We start from the raw sequence: 27,023 nt of genomic DNA on the forward strand, positions 1-27,023 counted from the left end.
TACATTTCTACCAAAGAGCAAAGGTTGGCTTAGAAGTTTAGAGACAAAATTTTATTTAACAAAATAAATTTAACAAATGCATTTTAAAAATCCCACAATTGTTTTCTAAATGACTTACTCTTCAGCCCTTGGAGTTTCTATCTTCTAGCCTAACAGGGCTATTTCCAGACTGCGACTCTCCAGCCAAGAGACTGTTTTATACAACATGAATGATTCAAGTGCACTTCCACCTTTCTACCCAGGCATCTCTGTTAAATAAAGCGTGGTAAATGTGACTCAGGGAAGTGGATAAATGTGACTCAGGGAAGCGGATTCTCCAGGAAATATCTTTGACGCTCCACCTACCAATCTTGTCAGCAGAGGCCCTGCTTGGTCTGAAATGTAGGCGCAAAAGCAAACTTACATAGTTGGTTTTCACATATCTGTCATTGACACAAGGGGAGGTAAATGTACACTGCACTCCTTTCCCGGCTAAGCCATTGTGTTAACACAGAAGTTCTGTGTGAGTTTCCTGTTAGCATGTCCTTTTCTAGTTACATACATTGAAAAAATACAACATTGTGTTAAATAGAAGGATAGCAAACAATGGAGCATACACAGTGCTGCCCTGACAAATCAAGATGGGCTGGTTAAGCTGAGGCAAGAAACAGCAGATGGTCAGCAGATGGTCTTCCTGGAGCAAGGCTACCTGAGTCCACCATCTCCCTAGTCGGTGACAGATCTACACTCCGAGGGCAGGCCTTCTGACTGCCGCCACTGGGCCAGGCGCTGCTTAAACCATTTCTGGAAGAGAAGAAAGTGTAAAATGTTCTGTCACATACTGAAACACAAAAATGCCTGTTCCATTTCTAAAGAATAGCCTTCTATGTCTCAACTGAAAAGGAGGAAAGTGAGAGGTGTAGCCTTGGGGGCCATTTTCATTGTGACCCTGAACTTTGCTGCCTCAGGACCTTCACACATGCTATTTTCTATGCTCAGAATACTCCATAAACTCTTTCCTTTTTAGGTCTTAACTTTAACAAATCCTTCTCAGTGAAGGCTTTCCTGACCACTCTATCAAAAAGAGGTTCTTCTTTGTCTATATTTTAGTATTTCATTACCCTCACAGAACTTTCAATATCTGTCATTACTTTAGTTTCTCTTTTGAATCAGCACACTACCATAGAATGTAAGATCCATGAGAGGAGATCATGTGCTCACCTTCTCACATTGTGTGTTAGCTCCTAAAATAAAGTCTCAAGAGTTAAGCTATCAGGCCAGGTGTGGTGGCACTTGGTTAAAATTCCAGTACCCTGGAGCCTGAAGCATGTGAATTGTAAGTTCAAGGTCATAGTGAGACCTTGTCTCAAAAATAAATAAGAAAGCTGTGGGCTGGGGATATGGCCTAGTGGCAAGAGAGCTTGCCTCGTATACATGAGGCCCTGGGTTCGATTCCCCAGCACCACATATACAGAAAATGGCCAGAAGTGGCCCTGTGGCTCAAGTGGCAGAGTGCTAGCCTTGAGCAAAAGGAAGCCAGGGACAGTGCTCAGGCCCTGAGTCCAAGGCCCAGGACTGGCCAAAAAAAAAAAGAAAGCTGGGCACTGGTGGGGATATAATTCTAGCTATATAGGAGGCTAAGGATTATAGTTGAAGCCAACCCAAGCAGGAACATCCATGAGACTCTTTATCTAAAATTAATCACCAAAAAGCCAGAAGTGGAGCTGTGGTTCAAGTGGTAGAAGGCCAGTCTTGAACAAAACTTAAAAAGCTAAAGGGGAGGACCCAGGTCCTGAGTTCAAGCCCAAGTACTGGCATTAAAAAAAAGTGGGCATGTTTGCCCCAGGGGCCAGGGGTTCTGCTTGGAGAACAATGTGGTGCAGGTTTCCTTAATGAGCTCTTTGGGGGTTTCAGGGTTGCCAGCACTTGATTAAATAGGATTTCCACTGGTTAGAGCTGAATAAATGCCTATATTTTAAAGATTAATTAAAATCTAAAGAAGGAAATTTTTTTTTTCCACTTTGTATCAGGACTCATTCAAGACAAAATGGTCTCATTCTTCTTCTTCTTCTTTTTTCTTTTTCCAGTCCTGGGGCTTGGACTCAGGGCCTGGACACTGTCCCTGGCTTCTCTGCCACTTGAGCCACAGGTGCCACTTCTGGCAATTTTCTATATATGTGGTGCTGGGGAACTGAACCTAGGGCTTCATGTATGGGAGGCAAGCACTCTTGCCACTAGGCCATATTCCCAGCCCAAGTCAGTCATTCAAAAGAGCCACCCACATCTTCACAGGCAGATGGACCATTCTGGAAAATAGCTCCAGCTGGGACCATATTTGTGGATCTGCAATTTGGCAGCAAAATGCTTAACAAATTGAGCTTTGGCATGGGGGATGGGAGGAGGTGCAAGAAAAGATCAACTGTTTTTGAGCTTTCAATGAAGAATATAGTATATTTTACTTATGAAGTATATCCATAGTATACTTACATAGTTTAAATGAAGTATCTACATGATAATTTAGCAGACCACTTACAATCTGACAAATACAAAAAACAAAAACAAAAATACAGCAGCATTAAATACCTCACTGACTTCTATCTCCCCTCAGCCTAATCTCAGAGCATCTCACATCAATACCAATTTTCCACCTGGCTCAATCCTTCTGTCTTTTGTGGGAGCCTTTGTTTCTCCTGGGAAAGACATTCATACTGGCTTGCTTGTAAATGAATGCCCTCATTACCCTCACCCAATGGTGGAGATTTATTTACTCTGAGAAACAGATGATAATGAGCCTCTGGGATAGGGGAGGGACTGGGGCAAAGTAACATTGTTCCAGTCCTTTTCTCTGGTGACTAACATGGCATTCTTTTCTGGGAGAGGCCTTTAGAGGTCTTTATTCCCATGATAAAGTGTCCAACTGGGTTATGGGAACCACCTCAGAATATGAAGCGGAGATTAAAAAAAATACTAGCAACTTCTCCAAGAATCAGTGCCAACTACATTGTGCTTGAAGTGTGTGTTGTGTGTGTGTGTGTGTGAGAGAGAGAGAGATAGAGAGAGAAAGAGTGAGAGAGAGAGAGAATACACACACTGGATCATTCTATCCCTCCAGAGAACTACTGAAAGCACTTTCCCAGCCCCTTTACTTTGTGTGTGTGTGTGTGTGTGTGTGTGTGTGTGTGTGTGTGTGTGTGTGCCAGTATTGGGGCTTGAACTTAGGGCCTTGCACTCTTGCTTATTTTTTGTTGTTGTTGTTGTTTGTTTTTTGTTCAAGATTGGTGCTCTACTACTTGAACCACAGTTCCATTTCCGAATTTTTGCTGGCTAATTGGAGACAAGAGTCTCACAGACTTTCCTGCCTGGGCTGGCTTCTAACTGCAGTCCTTAGATCTCAGCCTTCTGAGTAGCTAGGACTACAGCCCCTTCTAACACTGTCTTCCAAACAATGAAAGACACAGGAATCAGGATGTATCAGCTTTCATCTACCGTAAGTATAGGAGATGTTTAGATTACTGGTCATGAGAAAATCCTACTCTAGAGCCCCAGAAATGGGGTCCATTAGCTCTCCCTTCACTCACTCTGTTTCTGTTTTTCTCATAGCTGAGAACTACAGAGGACAGTTACAGAGTCTGCAGATCCTGTAGTGACTCAGAACATGATGGCTGAGTGGTCTTGATGTTGCTTGAATTGTGTACTATCCCTTTGATTGGGTTTGGGGATAAAAAGAAAGAGGCCCAGAGAGCTCCTGAGTCAGTGTTTCCCACCTATTTATCCCTCTTGCCCCTTGCCAAAGTATCAGCCATGTGAGTCTGCTGTTCCAACTTTCTCACAAGAGTACTTTGTGCTTCTTTTCTTTCTTTCTTTTTTTTTTTTTGGCCAGTCCTAGGCCGTGAACTCAGGGCCTGAGCACTGTCCCTGGCTTCTTTTTGCTTAAGGCTAGCACTCTGCAACTTGAGCCACAGCGCCACTTCTGGCCATTTTCTGTATATGTGGTGCTGAGGAATCGAACCCAGGGCCTCATGTATACGAGGCAAGCACTCTTGCCACTAGGCCACATCCCCAGCCCCTTTGTGCTTCTTTTCTTTCACTAGAGTATGACATGCTCTAAGAAAAAAAAAATTAAGAGTATGAGGCTGAGTATAGCAGTGCACAACTGCAATCCCAGCACTTGGGAGGCTGAGGCAGGAAGAGAGTTCCTGGGCAGGCTGGGCTGCATAGCAGTGGTTCTCACCGAGCAAGGCATATGGAAGTGGCAGGTGGGGGCTAGAAGGATGAGAAGATGAGTCCCAGAACAGGCAGCCTGAGGTAGCCAAAAACTGTCCTGAAACTTGGGCTACCTAGGAACGCTGGCTTCCAGATGCTTCCCTGCAGGTCTAGGCAGGAAGACACAAGGGCAAACTGAGCTGCAGCTGTTGGGAGGAAGCAGGTGCTGGCCTATGGCAGGAAAAGGAAGCCCCCCTCCCCCCTCAGGCTGACTCACTCACCCCAGCTCCTGGGCAGATGTCAGCTGGAGGGAAGGCTGAAGTGGTTCTTCCTTAATGCATGTTTTGTTTTTGTTTTTTGCAACTGAGTTTTCTGTCCTTCCCTCCCCATGCCATGCAGTGCCTACCAGCCTTCCTCTGTGGAGACAGCTTAGCCTGTTGGTAGAGTCTGAGGTTGCAGAACCAGACTGCTGGGATTCAAATCTTGGCTTGACTGCTCACTAATTGTGGTCTTAGATAACTTCCTTAACCTATCTGTGCCCAAGTTTCCATATCTCTACACTTAGACTAACAGTGCCTTCCCTCACCGAATCGTGGCAGATCCATGACTTAACACTTAGAGAGTTAAGACAATATATGGCAACAATTGGCCATTCCACAAGGTCAATGCAAAGCTGGGGATGCAGCTCAGTGATAGGGTGTGTGTATAGCATGCTCAAGCCCCCCCCCCCCCCCCACTGAATGACAAGAATCAGCACACTTACTCTGCTCTACAGATAAAATGATTGATGGTAATTTAATTGACTATGGGACAATCAGAAGCTGAGAAAGGGTTAGACCCCTCGTTTATGCCATGTCCATACTATCCCACAATCTTGTTTTTAAAGAGATACTTCTGGTCAGGCAAAGTGGTGGATGCCTGCAATCCCAGTAACTTTGGAGATGAGGAGGATGGGGGGAATGCTGACAAGACCCTATCTTAATCCACCCAGGTGTGGTGGTATAGACCTGTTATCTCAGCTACTCAGGAGGATCATGGTCCAGGCCACTATGGGCATAAATGAAAGACCCTTTCCAAATGAATGAATAAATACATACAAAAATGACTGGGGGTGTGCCTCAAGTGGTAGAATGCCCATTTAGCAATCCAGACCTTGAGTTCAAATCCTAATATTGACACACACACACACACACACACACACACACACACACACAACAGAAAGAGAGAGAGAGAAGAAGAGGAGAGGAGAGGCATCTCTGTGATCTTTCCACTTTTCTAAATATAGCATGGGATTTTATATAAAACTTCAGCAGCCTCTGGGGGGGGGGGAGTGTTCCAAGAAACATGAGCTGTTAAGACTTAGGTTACAGTAAATCACCTTCCATTAGGTTCTGGTTCTGGTTAATCTGTTCCCTTTGCCAGAAACAGATCTGTTTGCTTTTCTATATGATCTGTGAACGAGAGGAATTATGTACAGGAAATGCTCTTGGCTCAAGTAGGAAAAACCCTGTTGGACTTGAGGTCCTGGGCTTTGGTCTGGATATCTGGCCAGACACCATTACCAGGTATTAAGCTCTGACCCTGACCCAGCAAGATGAGGAAAGGATGTTCTAGTTGGCCTACAGAGTCTCTGCTTTAGAGTTGAGAGAAGCCCCTGTAGGTTTGGAGTTTCCTGGGGAGACACTAGGTCCTACTAAGTCATTTCCATGACTGAAGGGAAAAGAGAAGTCAGAGTTGAGGTGGGGTTTAACAAAAAAGAAAGAAAACTGAAGCTGGGAGCCAGGTGACTCACACCTGTCATCCTAGCTACTCAGGAGGCTGAGATCTGAGGATTGTGGTTCAAAGCCAGTCTGGACAGAAAAGTCTAAGAGACTCTTATCTCCAATTAACCCCAGAAAACCGGAAGTGGTGCTGTGGCTCAAGTGGTAGAGCTCTAGCCTTGAGCTGAAAAAGCTCAGAGAGAGCGTTCAGGCCCAGAGTTCAAGCCCCATGACAGACGACCCCCCTCCCCCCCCCCCCAAAAAAAAAATCAACTGAAGGTTCCAACACTGGAGGTGAGCAGGTTCTGCGCAGCCTTCGCTACCTCAGTTTCCATGATGATACAGGTGCTTTTCAAAGAAGACAAGTCCATACACTCAAGAGGACATCTGCTACCCCTCTCTTCTAGTTCAATATCAGATGCCTATATTTTTGGGACATTCCAGAAAAATACTCTAAACCTTACAGCCAGGAAAAAAAATTTTTTTTTAAAAAAATCTGAACCTGGCTCTGCACATCGCGATGCAGAGAGCTTGCCCAACGACACTGCACACCCTGGCCCCTGCCTTTTTCAGGGCCTCAGTTTTCCTGTTTACCAACCTCGAGGAATGAATGTACCGCTGACCGGTAAGACACTCCCGCCACTGTAACACTGCCCCGCATGTCAGCGTGGCCAGCGGGGCAGGGCTGGAGAGGGAGCAGGGGACGCGCCACCGTGAGGGGTCAGCGCAGCGCGGCGCTCCCCAGGGCTTGGGCTTCCCCAGCACCGCTGAAGGCGGGATCGCTGGCTCTCGGGGCGTGCGCGGGGCTCACCTGGGTCTCCTCCTCGGACAGGCCGGCCTCGGCCGCGATGAGGCACAGCGTGGTGGGGTCCGGGTGCTTGTTGACCTTGTTGAAGTTGTACTCCAGTATCTCCACCTGGTCCTCCGTGGGGCCGCTCCGGCTCTCCTCAGACATGGTCCGGGCGCGGCTGGCTGCTGCGGGGGGGGGGGGGGGGGGGAGGAGGGAGGAGCGAGGCGGTGAGCCGGGCCTTGGGAGTGGGGAGCGCCCCCATCCCCCCCCCCCCCGCAGCGTCCTCCCGCGGTCCCCGGAACCGGGATGTGGCGAGAGCCGGCGGCGAAGGCCCACACTCCCTCCCCGGCCGCGCCGCCGTCCCACCGCGGAGCCCAGCAGCGTGGAGCGGCCTCCGGCCTCCCAGGACTCTCGCAGCCCGGTCGCCGCACCCCTGGTTCCGAGGCGATGGGTCGATCGAAAGGCGGACGGTGACTCGGCGCCCTCCCCAGCGTGGAGGAGTGACTGCCTGGGGGGGAGGGGGAGGGAGGAGGAGGGGAAGGTCCTCTGGGGACAGGCCACAGACAAAACTGGGTTCGCGGGCCCGGACCGACTCTGCAGTGGGGGAGCCCTCAGGAGACCCCTCACGGGGCAGGGACAGGCACCCCTCGCCTCCTCAAAAGATCCTACCTACCCCACAGAAGTTGTCTCTTCAAGTCGGGGGCGTGGAAATGGCCCTTGTATCATCTTTCCATTTTACAGAGATGGAGAAATGGGTCCACAGAGGAAGCATGATTAAGAGGGCCAAACCACAGGGGGAAAAGTCACCTGCCACCCCATCCCAACTTTCTAAGGAAGAGCTGTGAGTCACCTGTCACCAGACCAGTATTCCACAGTAAATGGGCTCCAGTCCACTTCACCATATCCCACCAGGTGTGGGAGCCGTTGCTAGGAAGGAGCAGGCTCAACTACCGGATTAAGTACTATCAAAGCCCTCACCAACAACCTTGAACTAAGCTTCGATGTCTCTTGTTTGTCCTCAGCTTGGAGCCAGACATTGCCAGCACGTTCTCGGCAAAGTGCCTACTGGCTGTGTTCTCTCCTACCTACACAGGCCCCCAGTGGGGCAAAGAGCTAGGAGTGGTGCACCTCCTCCTTTCCCCACATGGGAGAGGCATAGGGCAGCTGTGGAAAGTTAGGCCATGGATATTCTTGGCTGTGGATTTGGTTCAGACTTGTCAAGACTGTTGCTGTCTGTAAAAGACAAGTAGAGAAGTGTGGGGATCACACTGGTTTGTTGTTTAAAAAATAGTTGCAAAATCAAGGCAGCCCAGTCCTGAGCAGGGTTTGATGTGGTTTGTGCGTGCAGATCAGCCACACTCTTCTAAGCTGCCAGGGGAATGCACCCTGTGCTATTATGACCTTTCCTACTGCCACTTGCACCTTCTGCTCCCTGTGCCGAGAGGACGGATCCACTGCGAGATCCCTTATAGAGACTTCAGACAGGACCAGAAGCTCTTCTGCAACTGTGTGTAAATCAGGCTCATATTCTTTTTTTTTTTTTTCTTTTTCTTTGCCAGTCCTGAAGCTTCTGGGCCTGAGCATTGTCCCTGGCTCCCTTTTGCTCAAGGCTAGCACTCTACCACTTGAGCCATGGTGCCACTTTCAGCTTTTTCTGTGTATGTGGTGCTGAAGAATCGAACCCAGGGCTTCCTGCGTGCCTGGCAAGCACTCTGCTGCTAAGCCACATTCCCAGTCCCCAGGCTCAAATTCTTGACACTCTGATATCATGTGCTATTAGGGAATACTGTGCTCTCCCACCAAAAAATCCACAGCAGCAATTCCTGTCACAGTGCTCAGCCAAAAGAGGCAGCCAAGCCAGGTCAGAAATACCTTCTCTCAGCATCCATCCGAATTTCATAGATACTTTCAGGAAGAGCTCTGGAAATCTCTCTTGATTGACTGACACCCCACCACTTACTGCCCAATGGGTGAGCAGAACCCCCAAAATGGAAACTCTTGCCCTCTATTTCAGGCCTGTGATTGGCTAGCCTGTTCTCAGTTCAGTAGAAAAAACAAAAACAAAAACAAAACACCAGAGGTTAACTGAAACCATGTAACTGTAGACTGGAGCTGTGGCTAAGTTTAAATGAGTATGGACTGTTCCAGAAGGACACCTGTCCTGTTGAAACTGCCTACTGACACCATCTACTTCTGTTCACTTTGCCTAAAAAAATAAAAAATCAGGAGGAAAGTCTGCTGCCTTTGGTTCCATTTCACCTCCTTTCTTAGAAAGCTTCTGTTAGATTCCATTTCCCATCATGAGGATGGCCCTTCCCAGAGGCTCTTTGCTGCTGCTTCCTAGAATTCTCAGTGCTTCTGAAACATTCTATTTCAAAATGGAATTTAAATTGAAGAGTTCTGTGCAGCATGCTCCCTGGGTGTAATTACAGTCATCTATAGCTCAGGGGCTGTCCATGTTCTTACGTGGAGTCCAGCACACTTTATTTGACCAGCTTTCTGTGACTTCCTGTCACAGGACTTTGTGTGAGGTTTTATGGCAAGGTCCTGGTTGACTTTAAAGGACTGGTTGGGTTATTTGGCAGAGGACCATTGGCTTTGGTTGCCTTCTAAGGAGATCTGTAGGAGGGCCCTTTGACAACACATACATCTCTAAGGAAAGCCAAACCTATACGGCTTCTAAAAAGGAAGGTGAAAGATCTCCACCATCAGATGGGTTTGTTAATCACTTTACAAAGTGCAGTTTCAAATTTCAGTTCCCTTTGGTTGACATATGTTTGTGCACTCTTTCTCCTCCCCTACTGTATAAAGCAAACTGCCCTGGTAGCCTTGGTCTTGTAAAGTTTCTCCACTGTTTCTAGTAAGGAATGTAAAGAAACAGTTGAAAAGTTTCTCTGAAGGTAGCCTAAATAATTCCAGATAAAAAGATCTAAAAATACTTTAAAGCTATTAAACATTAATCTTAATATGTTTTATTGTGGTTATGATATCTTACGAAACATTCAAAGAGCAAAGTGTCCTGTCACTGTGTTTTTCTTTTGCAGCTGGTGTGTGGAAACAGTTCCCCTTTAAAAAAAAAATGAACTCCAAAGCCTCAGTTGAGCCTGCTGTCAATCCAACAGCTTTATTCCATTTATTTACTTCTCATTTATCTTGAAATCATCTATCTAGATAAACAAACTCACAGAAAGTACTGTAAACTGGTAAGATTGTGATTTTTTTTTATTCTTTCACAGCATTTTTTGTGTGTGTGTGTGCTGGTTCTGAGGCTCAAGCTCAGGGCATAGGTGCTGTCCCTGAGCTTTTTTACCTAAAGCTGTACCATAGCCACAGCTCCACTTCCCTGACCTCTTCTTAATGCCATTAATATCAAACCAAGAAAAAAAAACACTACTCATAAACATAGGTAGGCCTGCAGTGAGCTACTCAGTGAGGGGGAAAAAGCAGGTAGATCATACTTTCGTATCTTTTCATTTTTTTTAGCCTATGCTTCACTTTGAACTTGATCACTGTGAACTTCTAGCTAGCAACGGACTCTTGAAATACTTTGTACTTTCCTGAGTGAGAAAAAAAAATGACGTGTGGCCACTTCCCTAAGAGATGGGTCTTCCCACTCATCACTTAATGAATGATTACAGAAGAAGAGACATCACTGGCGCTGACCATATCTATCAGAAACACAGAAAGGAGGACTGGAGGGCAATTAAACTGAAAAGTGCTGGCCTAGCAGGAGCAAGGCCTTGGGCTTCACTCTCTTGTATGGAAATAAAAGTGGATAGAAGAGGGGGAGGTGAGGCATCGATCTGCTTTTCCAGGCTTGCACAAAGAAAGTGCTGGTATGACTGGGGAGGAGTGATTCTCTTGAATATACTCCTGGTGTTAGTGTTTTTCTGCTGAGCACAGTGGTTATGGGGCCTAGACATCTACAGAATCACCTGTGGACATGCCTAAGCCCACCACAGACTGCCGGAGTCAGAACCACATTTTAACTGAGCCTTGCTATTTAATCCTTAAAATCAACTATGAATGTTCCCAAATTTTGTTATGGGGGAAGGAGGTGAGGGGAGTCCCAGAATTTGAACTCAGAGCCTAGGCACTGTATTGTTCAAAGCTAGTACTCTACCACTTGAGCCACAAGCTCTACTTCCAGCTTCTTGATAGTTTATTGAAGATAAGAGTCTTATAGACTAATAGACTTTCCTGCCTAGCCTGGCTTCAAACCAGGATTCTCAGATTTTAGTCTCCTGAGTAGCTAATATTATAGGCATGAACTTCCAGAGCGTGGTCATTCTTTTGCTTTTCAAATACTTCTACCACACACATACAAATCCATTAAAAACAAAACAAAATGAAAAAACGCCAGGTACCAGTGGTTCAGGCCTCTAATCCTAGCTACTCAGAAGGCTGAGATTTGAGGATGGTGGTTTGAAGCCAGCCTGGACAGGAAAGTCCAGGAGACACTTATCTTCAAAAAACTACTCAGAAGAAAGCTGGAAGTGGTGCTGTGGCTCAAATGGTAAGAGTGCTAGCCTTGAGCTAAAGAAGCTCAGGGACAGCGCCCAGGCCCAGAGTTCAAACCTCAGGACTGGCAAAACAAACAAACAAAACCCACCAAGAAGGTATTTGGATATTTTTGCTTGTTATTGACATGTATAAAAATGGCATGGTATGATACATAATTCCACAGGAAAATTGCTCCTTCCACATGGCATTTTTTTTTCTAAGATCCATCCATATTTCTGCATGTAGAAAATTAATGGTCATTGCTCAATCCCTTTTATGGATATTCCACCATGGATTGACATCTTTTCATACTAATGGATACTTGGGTTTTTGCCAGTGTTTTGCTGTTGTTTACATTGCTTGAACATTCTTGTCTATGTCCCCTTATACTCACAACTAAAGATTGAAGTCAGAATTTGGGGCTTGTTTGTCAAAGGCTCTACCAGTCCCCAGTCCTTGCCCAATCTTCTGAAAGGAGCTCTCTAGTCCATTTACTAGCACAAGTAAACCTGGTTTACAGGCAGTGGTGCTGTTTGGCTTTTACACAGATCAGCTCACTTCCTAAAGCATTTCCTTTCCCCCATATCCATATCAGCACCAGTACTGTCAATCTTCTTAAGCTTTTACCAAAGTTGTTATGCCTTCTTTTTATCCAAGAATAATAACTAAATCTTTTCTAAGCTATTTATAATTTCCAGTTTGCAAAGACCTCTTGAGATGAAAAGATTTACTTGTTTGCTATTTACTGTGTACAAGTATTTCCTGCTCTAGCCCAAACTGGGATTTGAGGTATTGGGGAGTAGCAAAGAAGCTCTCCAGGCAAGCTCAGTTATTTTTCTGGTCACCAGTAACACCACCATAGAATGTGTGGGAAAATAATCACTAGGACCTGTTGTCTGAATTGTGCTACACATTTTAGTTACCTTGCTTCTACAGTGTTTGTGGGAGTCAAAAGTTAATCTCTTAATCCTTCCCCTAAAGTAAATACTAAATCTCAGAGTGAAAACCTCAGACATGGGTTTTAAATGGCTGATGAAGAATAAAGGTGGACAGAAAGTATAAAAGAAAGCTACTAGTAGGCCATGGCTTTAACACAGAATAGACAAGTAGATGACAAATGTGCGGAAATGTTTGACTTTCAGAACTATGATCATGGTGTGCTGAGCTCCAGTTCAAAAGCAGGTTGATATTAGTCATTTGTTTTTCTCACAAGCCATTCTTAGAAATCAGAATAGGATTAATCTTGTTTTTTTTTTTGTTTGTTTGTTTGTTTTGTTTTGGCCAGTCCTGGGGCTTGGACTCAGGGCCTGAGCACTGTCCCTGGCTTCTTTTTGCTCAAGGCTAACACTATGCCACTTAAGCCACAGTGTCACTTCTGGCCATTTTCTGTATATGTGGTGCTGGGGAATCGAACCCAGGGCCTCATGTATATGAGGCAGGCACTCTTGCCACTAGGCCATATCCCCAACCCCTAATCTTGTTTTTTAATCAAGAAGGATTAACTAACTGGTCAGAGAAGGACTGAAAGTTCTACTTTTTGTTCTAGCTACAGCTTGAAAGGCAGCTCATAATTCTGTAAGCCTCAAGATTGATTTATGCCTCTGACCAAACACAGTCTCCTTTTGCCTGATGAATGGCATTAATTCCAAGCTATTGCTGAGTCACAAGCTCATTTGGATCTGTGAAGTCTAAGTTAATCATCATTTGCCACCTGTGTGAAGAACTGGGGTGGGGAGGGAGATGGGCAGCAAGCCTTTATATGGTAGGCAGAGCCATCACTTCTATGGTCTCAGCTTCCCACAATGGCACCCATACAGACTTGCATGTATGTCCAGCCTTTAGTGCTTCCTTAATATTAGAAAACAGAGATAGTGGAATCTCTCCTTTCAAACTTTGTCTGCCCCCACTTTTCAGATGAATAGCTGAAGTGAAGATTGCTTGGGGAAATGGTTCAAGTTTGACCATTATGTTCTGAGCTCTTAACCTTTAACCACTGTAGCAGATTGGAGAACAGGCAGAACCACTGGCTAATTGACAATGACAAGCAAGCAAGCATGCTGTTCTAGAACACGGCACACTGGACTTTTGAGACTGGAAGACCGCAAAGCCTATCTACTACCATCCTTGAATTTATACCACTCCAACTAAGTGCCAGTGACTAGACCATCCCAAGTGCCTCATTTGGACAAGTCTGTAAGTTAGAAGGGTCATCAGGTTTTGTTTCTGTGGGATGTCTCTCAACTTTGGTGACCACACACCTCTCGGATCCAGCCCAATAGATCATCTATACCACCAGCCAGGCTAGCACTGCTTTTTTTTTTTTTTTTTGTCAGTCCTGGGGCTTGAGCTCTGGGCTTCAGTACCATCCTTTAGCTCCCTTTAGCTCAAGGCTAACACTCTACCATTTAAGCCACAGCACAGCTTCTGGCTTTTTCTGTGATTAGTTGGAGATAGGAGTCTCAGGAACTCTCCTGCCAGGGATGGGTTTAAATCACAATCATCAGATCTCAGCTTCCTGAGTAGTTAGGATTACAGGTGTGAGCCACCAACACCCAGTTTAGCTCTCCTTCTTCGTGTGCTCTTCTTTCATTGGTGCTGAAAGTGCATGAATATTATAGTATGCAACTGAAAAAAAACCACAGCATCCAATAGATGGAATAGAGGAGACAAAAGCTGCCATCTCATCCCCAGATGTGCAGTTTTATTAAATTGATTTATGAACTTCCTCAAACAGTTGTCAGAACAAGCTTGTTAGTGATATAGACTTGTATATCCCTCCAGATAACTGGAAGATACTGTGGAAGAGAACTGTGTCTGAAAATAACTTCCAAAAGTAAGTTAGTCGATCATGAATTTTTTTTTGGCCCCTGAACATAAAACTCCTTGCATCCACACTAAGTTGTTTTCACTGCTGTCTCAACTCCTATTTTAATCTTGTGTGCATAAACACAAGGAAATGACAAAAGGCAATAAAATATTAGGCTGCTTCTTTGAGCATCTAGGAAATAAGTGGGCAAATGCAAGAAGGCAATCCATTTACTTCATCTTCTAGGATATATACATTTGAAAACCTGCCGCTTTTCCAAAGGTCCCTTTCTGTGATGATCATCAGGAAACTGGAAAATGGTTTCTATAAAAAGAATATTATAAACTATAGATAGAATCCCAGGTTAACTTCTGAAAGGTCATTACTAAAATGTTATTTGTAACTATGAAAGAAAATAATCCTATTGAAGTAATGTAATGAAATTTAATAAGTCATTTGTTTATTGGAAAGCAAATACTTAAGAAAAAAGCCACTTTAATTAAAACCTGGGTTAGGATCCAGGTGTGGGAACATACACCTGTTTTGTTTTGTTTTTGCCAGTCCTGGGGCTTGAACTTAGGGCCTGAGCACTGTCCCTGGCTTCTTTTTGCTCTTTAGCACTCTGCCACTTGAGCCACAGCACCACTTCCAGCTTTTCCTATGTATGTGGTGCTAGGGAATCGAACCCTGAGCTTCATGTATACGAGGCAAGCACTTTACCAGTAGGCCATATTCCCAGCCCAACGTATACCTGTAATTCCAGTATTTGGGGAGCTGAGGCAGGAGGATTTTGAGTTTAAGACCAATAAGATTTTGTTCCCCTACCCTCACCGCAAAAAAAAAAAAAAAAAAAAAAAATCCCTAAGCAAACTAACAAATCTGGTTTAAGGAAATAAAGTCTCAGTGTGCATATAGCTATGGGACTTTCAGGGAACTGGTTAGGATTTTAAGGGTTTACAGCACAACTCAGAAGTACGCCAAGTATCTAGAATAGTCCCTGGATCATTGAAGGTACTAGCAAACATTGAACTTTATCTTCTCTCCAAGAAGTACACATGACTTTCCTTCCTTTCAATATGGAAGCATAACAATTCTCCATAGGCAGAAAAAGGAGAGGGAAATGGGGAGAAAAGCAGGAATGTGGTCTGAGATATGATGCCAATGTGGACCAAGAAGGAAAAGCCATAGTTACTTTGCATTTTCCCCTTCTACCCAAGGTTCTTGAATGAAGAGATACTAGGTGATACATCTTGAACAAGCCACCAAGTGGCTCAAGTGCCACAAAGTCAGTATAGTGGCAGGCCAGTGCTCCTGGAAGCTGGGAAGAGAGCAACAAAAAACCTCAGGGCTTCTGAGCATGCTGCAGTGGGAATGTCAGCAGGTGTGATGGATGGGATGCATTTGAAATCCCCACCCATGAGAGAAAGCATTAGACTGGATGAATAGAAGAGCACCAGGCAGAGAGTCACAGCTGAGTTTTCATTTCTTCCCCTCCATTTAGTCCTCTATGACCTTGGCATTTAACTTATTTGAAACTTAGTTCTCTTCTCAGTAAGATGTGGCTATGGACTTCCTTCCTGCCTATTTGCTTCCAGTTGTGTGAGGTAGTGGCATTCATGAAACCACTTAGAACAGCATTAAGAAAACACTCATTTCTAGTGTCTCATTTCTTATTCTCTCCCTTCTTTCCTTCCATATTCAATCCTTCCTTTCTTCCTCCTTCCCTCCTTCCTTCCCTTTCTCCCTTTACTTCTTTTTCTTTCTCCCTTTCTTTTCTTCCTCCCTCCCTCCTCTTTCTTTCTATTCTTCCTTTCTTTCTTTCTCTTTCTTGTGCTGGTACTGTAGCTTGAACACCAGACCTGGGTGCTAGTCTTTAGCTTTTGTGCTCCAGGCTAGCACTACCATCTGAGACATATCTCCATTTCTGGCTCTTTGGTGGTTAATTGAAGATAACAGTTTCATGGACTTTTCTGCCCCAGCTGGCTTTGAACCGTGATCCTCAGATCTCAGTCTCCTAAGTAGCTAGGATTACAGGTGTGAGCCACCAGTGCCTGCCCAGCATTTTTTCTGAATCCAGACTAGCAAAGGTGCTAGGCCAAGTGACCCTGCAATAAATCTTCTTCTAAAATGATGCTCACAGAAACCTGGGTTTTGATGATCCCTTCTTCCTTTTCCACAGCCTGCTGATGTCATAGATCCAAGAAAGGGGAGGACAGAGGCCTGTCTGAGCTCTGTCCTTTCTATGCTGACTCCTGTGTGTCCAAAGGAAAACTGAGGAGCCAGTGCTTTTGGGTATTCAGTGCTTTTTAGTGTTCAAAGAAGGTAATCATGGAAAGTATACTTAAGAGTAAAATGTATGCTCTTAATGGTTTCACCATTAAGCAGGCAACCCTGTAAACCAGTAAAATTCTTTCAGAAAGTGAGTGCCTGTCAGTACACTCCTGTTGACCTAACTCATTTCTGCTGCTGTTGGGGTTAGCAAAATGCAAGTCCTGTTAAGCTCTGAGAGGACAGAATAACATATATTTAGCTGCAGTCATGAGGAGGCCGGTTTTTATTCTTATGAAAGCTTACATTGCATCTCTGTGGTTGAAGTTAAGAGGATATATCTGAGCTTCAGATTTCCTGACCTTTCAGCTTTATTGCAGTTTGGAAATGTAGGGTATCAATTTGTCTAGTAGGATAAGCAATGCTTAGGCCTGTTGTAAGACTATTAGTATGGTCATTCATATGCTTAGTAAGTGTGAATGTCCATGATATCTCATAACTGGGATCCTATTAGCAAATACAAATTGAGGATCCAGAAGTGTCCCAGATTTCTATAGAGCCCAGATACATGCTCAAGGCTTTGCAAGCCAGTTAAATAGGAGTGAACTTGGTAAACGGAATGCTCAAATCTCATTTTTGAAGATGTCTCATGACCTAACATGAGAAAATAGACAAACAGGGAATAATCTCAATATATTTCCTAAAGAAAACCACTAGAGCTGGAGAGAAATTCATATGACTAAGCTTGAAAGAAAATAAGAACAAGATAGATTTTGGTAGGATAAAGTGTGGTATGAAATTCCTGTAATCCCAGCTACATAGGAGGTGGAGGTAGGAGAATCATAGTCTGACCACTGGCTAGACAAAAACAGGAGACCCTAGCTAGAAACAAACTTGAGCAAAAAGTACCAGGCGTGTGGCTCAAGTGGTAGCACACTTTTAGCATACGCATATGCAAACATATACCTCTCTCCCTCTCTCTTCTTCCAGCTTCTCCTAGGTTGGTTTAAGATAAGAGTCTCACTGACTTGTCTGCCTAGGCTGCCTGTGAACTTGGACCCTCATATCTCAGCCTCCTGAGTAGCTAGGATTATAGGCTTGTGCCACCAGCTCAGCTTCATCCCTCTTTTTGTATGCAATCCCTACTCTACAGTCTAGATAGGTCTGGTAAATCTAATCAAAACTCTTCTAAACAAAACCTAACTAGGAAGTTAGAGGACCAAAAATTAATAACATACTCCAAAATATAAAAATATTGATTAGCTGTTCTTTTCTTTTTTTTTTTTCTTTTTACTTTCTTGGCCTATTTTTCCTCTCTACAAATAATTTAGAAAGATGGTTAAAAATTAAACTATTATTTTATTTTTATATATAGGAATTTTTCTTTTGTTTTTATTTTTGATGATATTGGAGTTGGAACTCAGGGCTTAATACTTTCTAGATATGAACTCTTGTGTGTGTGTTTTTTGGCTTGGACTCAGGGCCTGAGTACTGTCCCTGGCTTCTTTTTGCTCAAGGCTAGCACTCTGCCACTTGAGCCACAGCGCCACTTCTGGCCGTTTTCTATATATGTGGTGCTGGGGAATCAAACTCAGGCTTCATGTATGCAAGGCAAGCACTCTTGCCAATAGGCCATATTCCCAGCCCTCTTCTGTGGTTTTTAAATAAGGTCTTTTACTTTTTGCTTGGGCCTGGCTTTGGACTGGGATCATGCTTTCTGCTTAGTTGTAATGTCAGGTGCACACCACCAAGCCTGGGTTCTTTGTTGAGATGAGCCTCCCTCTCTCTCTCTTTCCCCCCCCCCCCAGGCTGGCCTCAAACTATGATCCTCTAAATCTCTGCCTCTGTAATAGATGGAATGACAGATATGACCCATCATGCGCAGCTAGCTACCTAGTCAAATCCAGATGTTAAAGCTTTGGGCTTCTTTCTGAAGCCGGTGTCACCAATGCCCAGCTAGCTGTACAACACTGTTTGTCCAAGCTCAGACTGCATGGTAAGAACCAGTGGTTCAGGACCTGTGTGACCCTGTTCCTGCCTAATCAGTAAGTGAGGCTGCCTGGTAGTGTCGTCCCTGAGGCCATTTTATCCTAATGCAAGCAGGCAGAGCTTCTGTGGTGGTTAGTACATTTCAGAAAGTCAAGAAAACAGGCTCTTGGAGAAAGAATGAGACCAACACTTTGAACACTTATAGTTCATCCAGTTTACTCAATCATTATATGACCTAACTACCCTTCTTTTTTTCCAAGTAATAATTTGTACCCATTAGTACTTTCTGTTTTCTTTTGTTGATTGTTATTAACAAGGAGTTGCACAGAGAGTTCCCAATTCTGTAAGTCAGGCAATGAGTATAGTTCTTGGACAATGTCATCCCTTCCTTTGCTTTCCTCAATTCCGCCCCCCGCCCCTACCCCTATTCATTTTTATTGAGATAGGCTCTTGCTATATGTCATAGCCCAAGCTGGCCTCAAACTCAGATGATCCTCCTGCCTCAGCTTCTTGAGTGTTGAGACTACAGGTGCAAACTACCATGTCCAATTAATCCAACTACCATTCTTATTTTATGACTATAAATTAGAGCTCCAAATTATGTCAAAGCCCAACTTCCCAAACTGCCATGATACTCCTGGGCTTATGTTTTCTCCACCTGAGCTTTTTTTAGGAAGTCATTCAGGCTACATAAACAAAAGACAGATGAGAAGCTTTACCCTACTCATGAACATCACAGAACGTTGTCAGCACAAAAACATGAAGGGAAACATGTCCTTGAGTTCTGGCTCAGGCATAACTCAGAACTTACAGTACACAATTTGTTGCAGAAATCCTGAACCCTCCTTCTAGATCTGTGCTTTCCTCTTCGCATGACTTTGAATAATACTCAACCACTTTAAGCTGCATCTTTATTCAGCCATCTTACTCCCTGGCCAACTTCTGGCCCTTCTATATTACAGCATTGTTGTTGGATTCAATGAGATGGATTGTGTTAATGAACAGTGCTATGAGCTGCAGTATGAATACTGTATGCACACTGTATCAATATGAGTCAGCTATCCCAATGACTGAAGATGTAATGCTGGGCAAAGGAGAGGTACGCCATGTTGTAATCAGTCATGAAGTGGTAAAATATTGTAGAAAGTTTACTCAACTCTAAGAGTAATATGATTTCTTAGAACTGTTCATTGGTTTTTTTCCCCCCAGATAATTATTGACCAGTATGGAAACATGAGATGCTTCTAGAATTGGCTAGCTCAAGTTTAAGAAAATGACTTTGAAAAGGAGGTATCACTCAAGAGCTCACTCTATGTTCCAGAAGACTCAGTCACTCGGTTTCTTATTCATGTAAATACTTTGGAAGACAGAGAAACTTCCAATTTTTTTTTGCTGTTGTTCTAGTCCTGGTGCTTGAATGCTGGGCCTGGGCACTGTGCCGGAGTTATGCTGCTGAAGACTAGCACTCTACCACTTGAGCCACAGCTCCACTTCTAGCTTTTTGGTAGTTAATTGGAGCTAAAAAGAGCCTCATGGACTTTCCTCCCTGGGATGGCTTTGAACCACAATTTTCAGATCTCAGCCTCCTGAATAGCTAGGATTACGGGTGTGAGCTACTGATGCCTGGACCAAATGTTTGGGATGTTAGAGCAGAACTGTGATATGATAGTGAGTTCTGGATTCCACACGGATTAAAGGAAATACATGCCATGACAGCTGGCCTTTCCCTACCCCAGTTCCCCAACATTGAGGTTAAAGGTGGTGATGCATATGGTAAGACTGATGGACTGCCTATCCTTCCCCTTCCTTCCTTCCTTCCTTCCTTCCTTCCTTCCTTCCTTCCTTCCCTCCCTCCCTCCCTCCCTCCCTCCCTCCTTCCTTCCTTCCTTCTTTCCTTCCTTCTTTCCTTCCTTCCTTCCTTCCTTCCTTCCTTCCTTCCTTCCTTCCTTCCTTCCTTCCTTCCTTCCTTCCTTCCTTCCTTCCTTCCTTCCTTCCTTCCTTCCTTCTTTTCCAGTCCTGGGGTTTGACTCAGGGCCTAGGCTCTGTCCCTGAGCCTCTCTGTGCTCAGGGCTAGCACTTTATCACTTGAGCCACAACACCACTTACCACCTTTTCTGTGTATGTGGTACTGAGGAATTGAACCCAGGGCTTCATGTATGCTAGGCAAGCACTCTACCACTAAGCTACATTCCTAGCCCATGGGTTGCCCATCTTTCTGTGCCTGTCTTATTCTGTCTGATGTAGTTCTTACATCCAAATGTGCAGCCCCTACCCTGGGCTCAGTTTCTCTCTTAAAAGAGAAGGTTAGGGCTGGGAGTATGGCCTAGTGGCAAGAGTGCTTGCCTCCTACACATGAAGCTCTTGGTTCGATTCCCCAGCACCATATATATGGAAAATGGCCAGAGGGGGTGCTGTGGCTCAAGTGGCAGAGTGCTAGCCTTGAGCAAGAAATGGCCAGGGACAGTGCTCAGGCCCTGAGTCCAAGGCCCAGGACTGGCCAAAAAAAAAAAGAGAAGGTTAGCAACTGGCCACTGGTCTGCATGTTTATCAGCAACATCATTAAATGACTTCTTAGCCTTCTCTTGTCCACGGTCAATATAGTACCAGGTACTCTAGCTGCTCCTTGTATATGCTGCTTCCTCTGACTGTACTGTTGAGTCATATAGAAACTCTTCTGAGCTAGTTTCCAGGGACTCTCCTTCCTTTGTAACTGTGGAGCCTGAACCAGGTCCAGCAAGCTAATGAAAGTGGGGAATGGCTTCCTGCCATATTCATTCTGTCCCGTGAACCCCTGTTGTAGCCACCCCTACAGGATGACAAATGAGGAATACTTAACTAAGAAGTAGGTAGTTCAATATCAAAGATTTAAAATTAAGATTTTATAAAAACAGACTAGGTGCTATGGCTCATGCCTGTAATCCTAGCTACTCAAGAGGCTAAGATCTGAGGATCACAATTCAAAGCTAGTCTAACCAGGAAAGTCCATGAGACTCTTATCTCCAATAAAATACTCAGAAAAAGCTGGAAGTGTCACTATGGCTCAAGAGGTAGAGCACTAGCTTTGAGCAAAAAGAAGCTCAAGTACAGTGAAAAACACTTTAAAAAAAAACAAACCGATTTCATTCTTGGGTACCCATTGCCTAGAAACTTGGGCAAGTCTGAGGAAGGTTGTTTATGTAAATTTCCCTAGGGAGAAGCCACACAGGAAGGAACTGGAAACACAGCAACAATGAGGGCATCTGTAAGCAGATCTGTCCTGACTTACAGAAATCCAGGAACTTTCCAATTGGACGGTCCAGTCCCAGTGGCTAGAAGACTGTCATGAGCTTCCTGGTCTATATACACACAAGATTAAGATATTGGACCAGTGTCCACTTTAGGCCTTTTGTTTGTTTGTTTTTTAACATAGAAAGGCAGAGAAGCTGATTTGTAAGGCATCTGGCAGTGGTTCCAAGCTTGGTCCTATTTTAATCAAAGTCTCCAGGAACAAATGATAAAAAGCTACAGTGGGGATAGATAAAAATCAATTCACTACTTTAGATAAGAGCTTTGATTGCCATCCAAACACAGCCTTGAGCTAAGAAGAACATGAAGCAAATATGAGAGTAACTCAACCTTGTGAGGAATAATTCCTCCAATCCCCTCTGAATTTTTTATGTGGGTCCACATAATCAACCCTGCAAAATTGTGTTGGAACTGCATGACAGGAAGCAGTTCGGGCTTAGGCCCAGCAGCACCCACCAGTGTGGACTGCTACCTAATGCCCACAGCCCAGCCCTGTCCTAGGCCTGGATCTCTGGCGCCAAGACTCAGGATAGAACTCCTCTCGCTGATTCCCTCCACCCACCCTCCCGCCCCCACACACATAGCTTTCCCAGAGAGAGGTTAAACACACAGCTACCACACACACACTCCTTCTTGGGCAGAATGAACCAAAATACTAACATCTGAGACAATCTGGCTTTCTGATGCGAGGAACATGGAATAGGTGAGGGTGGTGCTAGGACCACAGAACTGGGTCCTCAAGGAAGGAAACTCTTTGTCACTGAGATCAGGCAAGGGACTCTGCTGGGCCAGCCTTCTGCCACAGCTCCATTTCCAGCTTGTTTTGGGGTGATTAATTGGACATAGGAGTCTTCATATTTTTCTGCCCGGATTGGCTTCAAATCACAATCGTCAGATCTTAGCCCCCTGAGTAGCAAGGATTACTGGCATGAGCCACCAATGCCTGCCTTTTTTTTTTTTTCTTTAAAGACCTATGAGTAGAATTTCTTGATCTTTTGTCACCTGAAGGTGGCTCTATTTTTCAGAATGATAAATGGAAGGCAGCCTCCTCCACTGATTCTTTACCCTGTTTAAAAATTCAAATGAAAACTTCAAAGAACTCCCAGACAGTGTTACCTTGCTGGAACCCATTTAATATCCTAGCACGGGACATAATTCAATAAACATTTATTATATATTAAGACCATAACTTAATTAGCTTTCCTAAGATGGATAAGCAAAGCCAGAGAGAATGAAGCTGTCAGTGACAGGCTGGAATTGGGGACATTTAAACCAGAGCTAGGCCAGGCCTGACCTGTCGGGTAAGGTACTATGGTCCCACATCCACTGCTATACCCAGACAGTCACCCACATAGGTGCTGAGGGGGTGAGGGACATGCTTTTGTGTGGGGCTGAACTGAAAACCAAAATGAAGTGCTCTGATTTGTAGTGCCAAATCAACTCATCCCAAGCTGAGAACTCCTGTCATTTCCTGAAGAGACAACGTGGTTGTGCCCCCAGCGGAGTACCCAATGCTTTGCAACCATCACAATCCTACTTACACCACACATTAGGTAGGGCACAAAAGAAAAGTTATCTTTGTGAAACATACCATCAAGGGACACCTTCTTCACCATTCACACAGCCCTTCATAAGGCAGCTCTGCCAGAGATGCTGAGGATGTCATCTCTGCAGCTTACTGTCCTGGAGCACCTTTGGTTTCCCTCTCTAAGCCAGAGATGGCATGTGCTTTTGAGGAGCCAGGGTAGCCTCTTTCTCTGCTTCTGAGCCAGGCTGCTGTGCTCTGCCTCCCTCAGCCACACCCTGCCCTGGATTGGTGGCTGGACAGGTGCCATTCCCACCCTCTGGACCTGACATGAGTAAAGGGTTTGGATTTTGATGGTTCTTGTCAATCCAAGCATGCTAGAGTTGCCTGGAGAGCTTAAAAAACCAAGGCAAGTGCTCCCAGCCCTGCCCAGGGATTCTGATTCAATCTGTGGGGTGGAACCCAGCACAGAGGTTTTTAAAAACTGTTCTCCATTCCAGCCACCCTGGGGTAGAGATTTCCCTAAAGCCTACATAGTCTAGGAGTCCCTGTCTCATCCCTGCTCTTTATTTCTTAAACTGAATTTTTTTGTCCAAAATCACTCCTTTTATTGTCATGTTGCATAGGCTGACTTAATTATAAAAAGCATTATATTAGCCAGGCGTGGGTGGCTCCTGCCTATAATCAAGGTTATTCAGGAAGCTGAGATCTGAGGATCATGGTTCAAAGCCAGCCCAGGCAGGAAAATCTGCGAGGCTCTTATACCCAATTAATGAGAGAGAGAGAGAGAGAGAGAGAGAGAGAGAGAGAGAGAGAGAGAGACAGAGAGAGAGAGAGAGAGAGAGACAGAGACAGAGACAGAGAGACAGAGAGACAGAGACAGAGAGAAAGCTGGGAGACAGTACCAAGGCCTTGATTTTAAGATTTAAAAAAAGACTATTATTAAAGTGTTGTGTGTTGAAGTATAATTGATATTACTGCACAGGTACTAAGTATGGAATTTGCTACATTTTCACATATGATTACCAGAGATACAGGAAAAATTATGCCCACCACTCCCCAAATGTTCTTCTGCCCCCAGAAACTTCCATAAGTCTCCTCAACTATCTTCTTTCCCATGCCATTCTCTAGCAAAACTGAGGTACCTTTTTCTTCTTGATTTTATTATTTTTTATTATTATTATTATTATTATTATTGTCTTTTTCTATTCTGGTACTGGGCACCGAACCTAGTCGCTTTGCCACTGAGCTACATCCCAGCCCAGAATTATTATTATTATTTTGTCTTTTTCTATTTTGGTACTGGACACTGAACCCAGGATTCTTCTTCATTTTAAATGTGTGTGTGTGTGAGTGTGTGTGCACACACACAAACAAGCACATGCCTGTTTCCTTACCAGAGCTTGAACTGTTCCTGAGCTTTTTTGCTCAAGGCTAGCACTCCACCACTAGAGCCACAGCTCCACTTCTGGCTTTTTTGGTAGTTAATTGGAGATAAAAAGTCTCACTTTTGTGCCCAGGTGGCCTAGGAACCATCCTTAGATCTCAGCCTCCTGAGCAGCTAAGATTGCAGGCATGAACACCAGGGCCCAGCCTTCCTCCTTCACTATGCATGGATTGCAGCTTCTATAGGTGGAATTATGTAATACAGACTATTTCTTGCCTGGCTTCTTATCAATCCTTGGACTTTAGATTTCAATCTCTTTGAGACCCACTATCTGAACGCCCACTATCTATTTATTTTTAAACCTCCAGACCTCTGTCTTCATTTTGTTTTGGAGATAAGGTCTTGTTACCTTTGCTGGGACCAGTCTTAAATTTAAGATCCCTCCATCTTTGCTTCTTGATTAGCTGAGATCACAAGCATTTACCACTGTGCTCTGCTCATGTTAAGGGTTTTAACTTTTCACTATTTCTCCAGTCTTCTCAGAGGCTTTAGGGTAGTTAAAAAATTAGACATAATCTTAAAAACAGGAATGTTAGGCCGGGCACGGGCACCATGGCTCACACCTGGAATCCTAGCTACTCAGGAGACTGAGATCTGAGGATCACAGTTCCAAGCCAGCCTGGGTAGGAAAGTCTGAGAGACTCTTATCTTCAGTTAACCACCAGAAAACTGGAAGTAGTGCTGTGGCTCAAGTGGAAGCATGCTAGTCTTGAGCTGCAGAGCTCAGGGAGTGGGCTCAGGCCCAGAGTTCAAGCCCAATGACCGCCCACAAAACAAACCCCACAAAACAGAAGTGTTAACTTAGCATCTCTGGATTTCCAGAGGTCCAGAAAATGAGTCTCAGTCTGTGGTCAGGGAGAGAGAGGCTAGGGCAAATACCTAGAAAGGTCTTGGGTTTTCATCAGATTCTTAATCACTAGATTTTTGACCCATTCAGATGGATTAATGGCATGCTCTCAACTTTTAGTGCCCTATCTGCATTTTTTGAGGGGGCCAGTCTTGGGGCTTGAACTCGGGGCCTGGGTAATGTCCCTGAGCTGCTTTTGCTCAAGGCTAGCACTCTACCACTTGAGCCACACAGGCTACTTCTGGCCTTTTCTGGTTATGTGGTGCTGAGGAATCAAACTCAGGGCTTCATGCGTGCTAGGCAAGCACTCTACAGCTAAGTCACATTCCCAGTCCCCCATCTGCATTTTATGAATGTGATGTCTAGCTACAAATCGGTGCTTTATCTGCTTTTTCTTCCCTCCCATCTGCACAGGACCCTGTTTTGTTCTCTGCTTGCCCTGGTTTTACTAAAATCAGGAACCTGAATACATTATGGGGCACTGTCTACTTCATAGTAATGCATGGCCTTCCTCTTCAATTCCTTTGTATTCAATGTCTTCTCTTCTACTTGCCAGTCTACCCTGCAGTACCCATGCAGTTCAAAATTTCCAAACCTCCCCTTCTTCAAAACCCCAGAGCAAAGAATTTCTTTTTATCTCAAAACCTCATCAATTTTTTCCTTGTTATAAATACAAGAGAACAAGAAGTAACCAGAAATAATCATGCAAATTCAGAATCCAGCCACTGTTGTTTAATCCAAATACTTTGTATCTCTCCACCAAAACACATCAATTTTTAGACAATATTCTGTCTGATTTGAGCTTAAAAAGCTGAGCTGTAGAGTGGGGCTTTTAAATCAATGATAGTTACCTAAGTGCCAGTTACAATTCATCTTTTCAGAAATAATGAGAGAGCAAAAACAGACAACAAAAATCTCACCTGCTGGCCAATAGGCCAACATGGCCTGAGCCTCAAGTTTACCTGAACCCCACCTCATGCAGGCTTTTTTTTGAGGGGGAGGAAGGGGGGTCTGATACCTTATACCCAGCAGCATTTTGTGGCTCCCTGCTTGGGAGTAAGCTTTGCATTGTTATCCCTCCTTTTCCCTACCCTGTATTCCAACAGAATTCAAATACAATAACTACTGTAGCAGTTGGGACAAGTCTGCTCTGTGCATTCAAGAGTTACTTACGTGGAAGCAGCAGAAGCAAGCGCTGTGGTTGGGAATCTGGAAATGTTGATGCCAGCTTGCTTAAATAGCTGGGCTGGGCTGACGCTGCTGTTTACGCCTGGGAGGGTGGATCAAGCAAGGACCTGAAAAACCTGCAGCGTGGGCAGGACGCAGGAACGACTCAAAGTCTGCAGAGGCTCCCTCCCTCCCTGCCTCCCTCCTCCCTCCCGCCCTACCCATAGGCAGGTCAGATATTCAGGTGAATCTCATGAAACTTTCTCATCATCATCCTCCCATCCCTGTCTTCCCTCCTTAGCCACGCCAGACTCTTCCCCAAGACTGGATAGAAGACACAACTGAGAAAAAAGGGGAAGAGAGATGAGCCCTGGTCCCTCCTTGGCCTCCTGCCCTGCGAGCAGGCTGCAGGCTGCAGGCAGATGTTGCTGGATTTTCAAAACTAGATTTCCAC

General features: G+C 44.6%; 1 protein-coding gene across 3 annotated transcripts; it reads right to left on the reverse strand.

The window, feature by feature from the left end:
• Positions 1–73: 73 nt before the first annotated feature.
• Positions 74–26,666, reverse strand: Hopx (HOP homeobox). Of its 3 annotated transcripts, none has more exons than XM_048364195.1 (3): positions 26,576–26,666; positions 6,754–6,917; positions 74–783 (listed from the first exon to the last, which is right to left on the reverse strand). In XM_048364195.1, exons 2-3 carry the CDS (start codon positions 6,895–6,897, stop codon positions 706–708), a joined length of 222 nt encoding a protein of 73 aa, XP_048220152.1. In that variant the 5' UTR covers positions 6,898–6,917; positions 26,576–26,666; the 3' UTR covers positions 74–705. The 3 variants fall into 3 exon arrangements, with proteins under 3 accessions (XP_048220152.1, XP_048220151.1, XP_048220150.1); XM_048364194.1 differs by lacking the exon at positions 26,576–26,666 and adding an exon at positions 7,164–7,225; XM_048364193.1 differs by lacking the exon at positions 26,576–26,666 and adding an exon at positions 7,099–7,183.
• Between the last annotated feature and the right edge of the window lie 357 nt (positions 26,667–27,023).

This window comes from Perognathus longimembris, chromosome 16 (genome assembly GCF_023159225.1).
Source record: "Perognathus longimembris pacificus isolate PPM17 chromosome 16, ASM2315922v1, whole genome shotgun sequence".
NCBI classification, from domain to species: domain Eukaryota; kingdom Metazoa; phylum Chordata; class Mammalia; order Rodentia; family Heteromyidae; genus Perognathus; species Perognathus longimembris.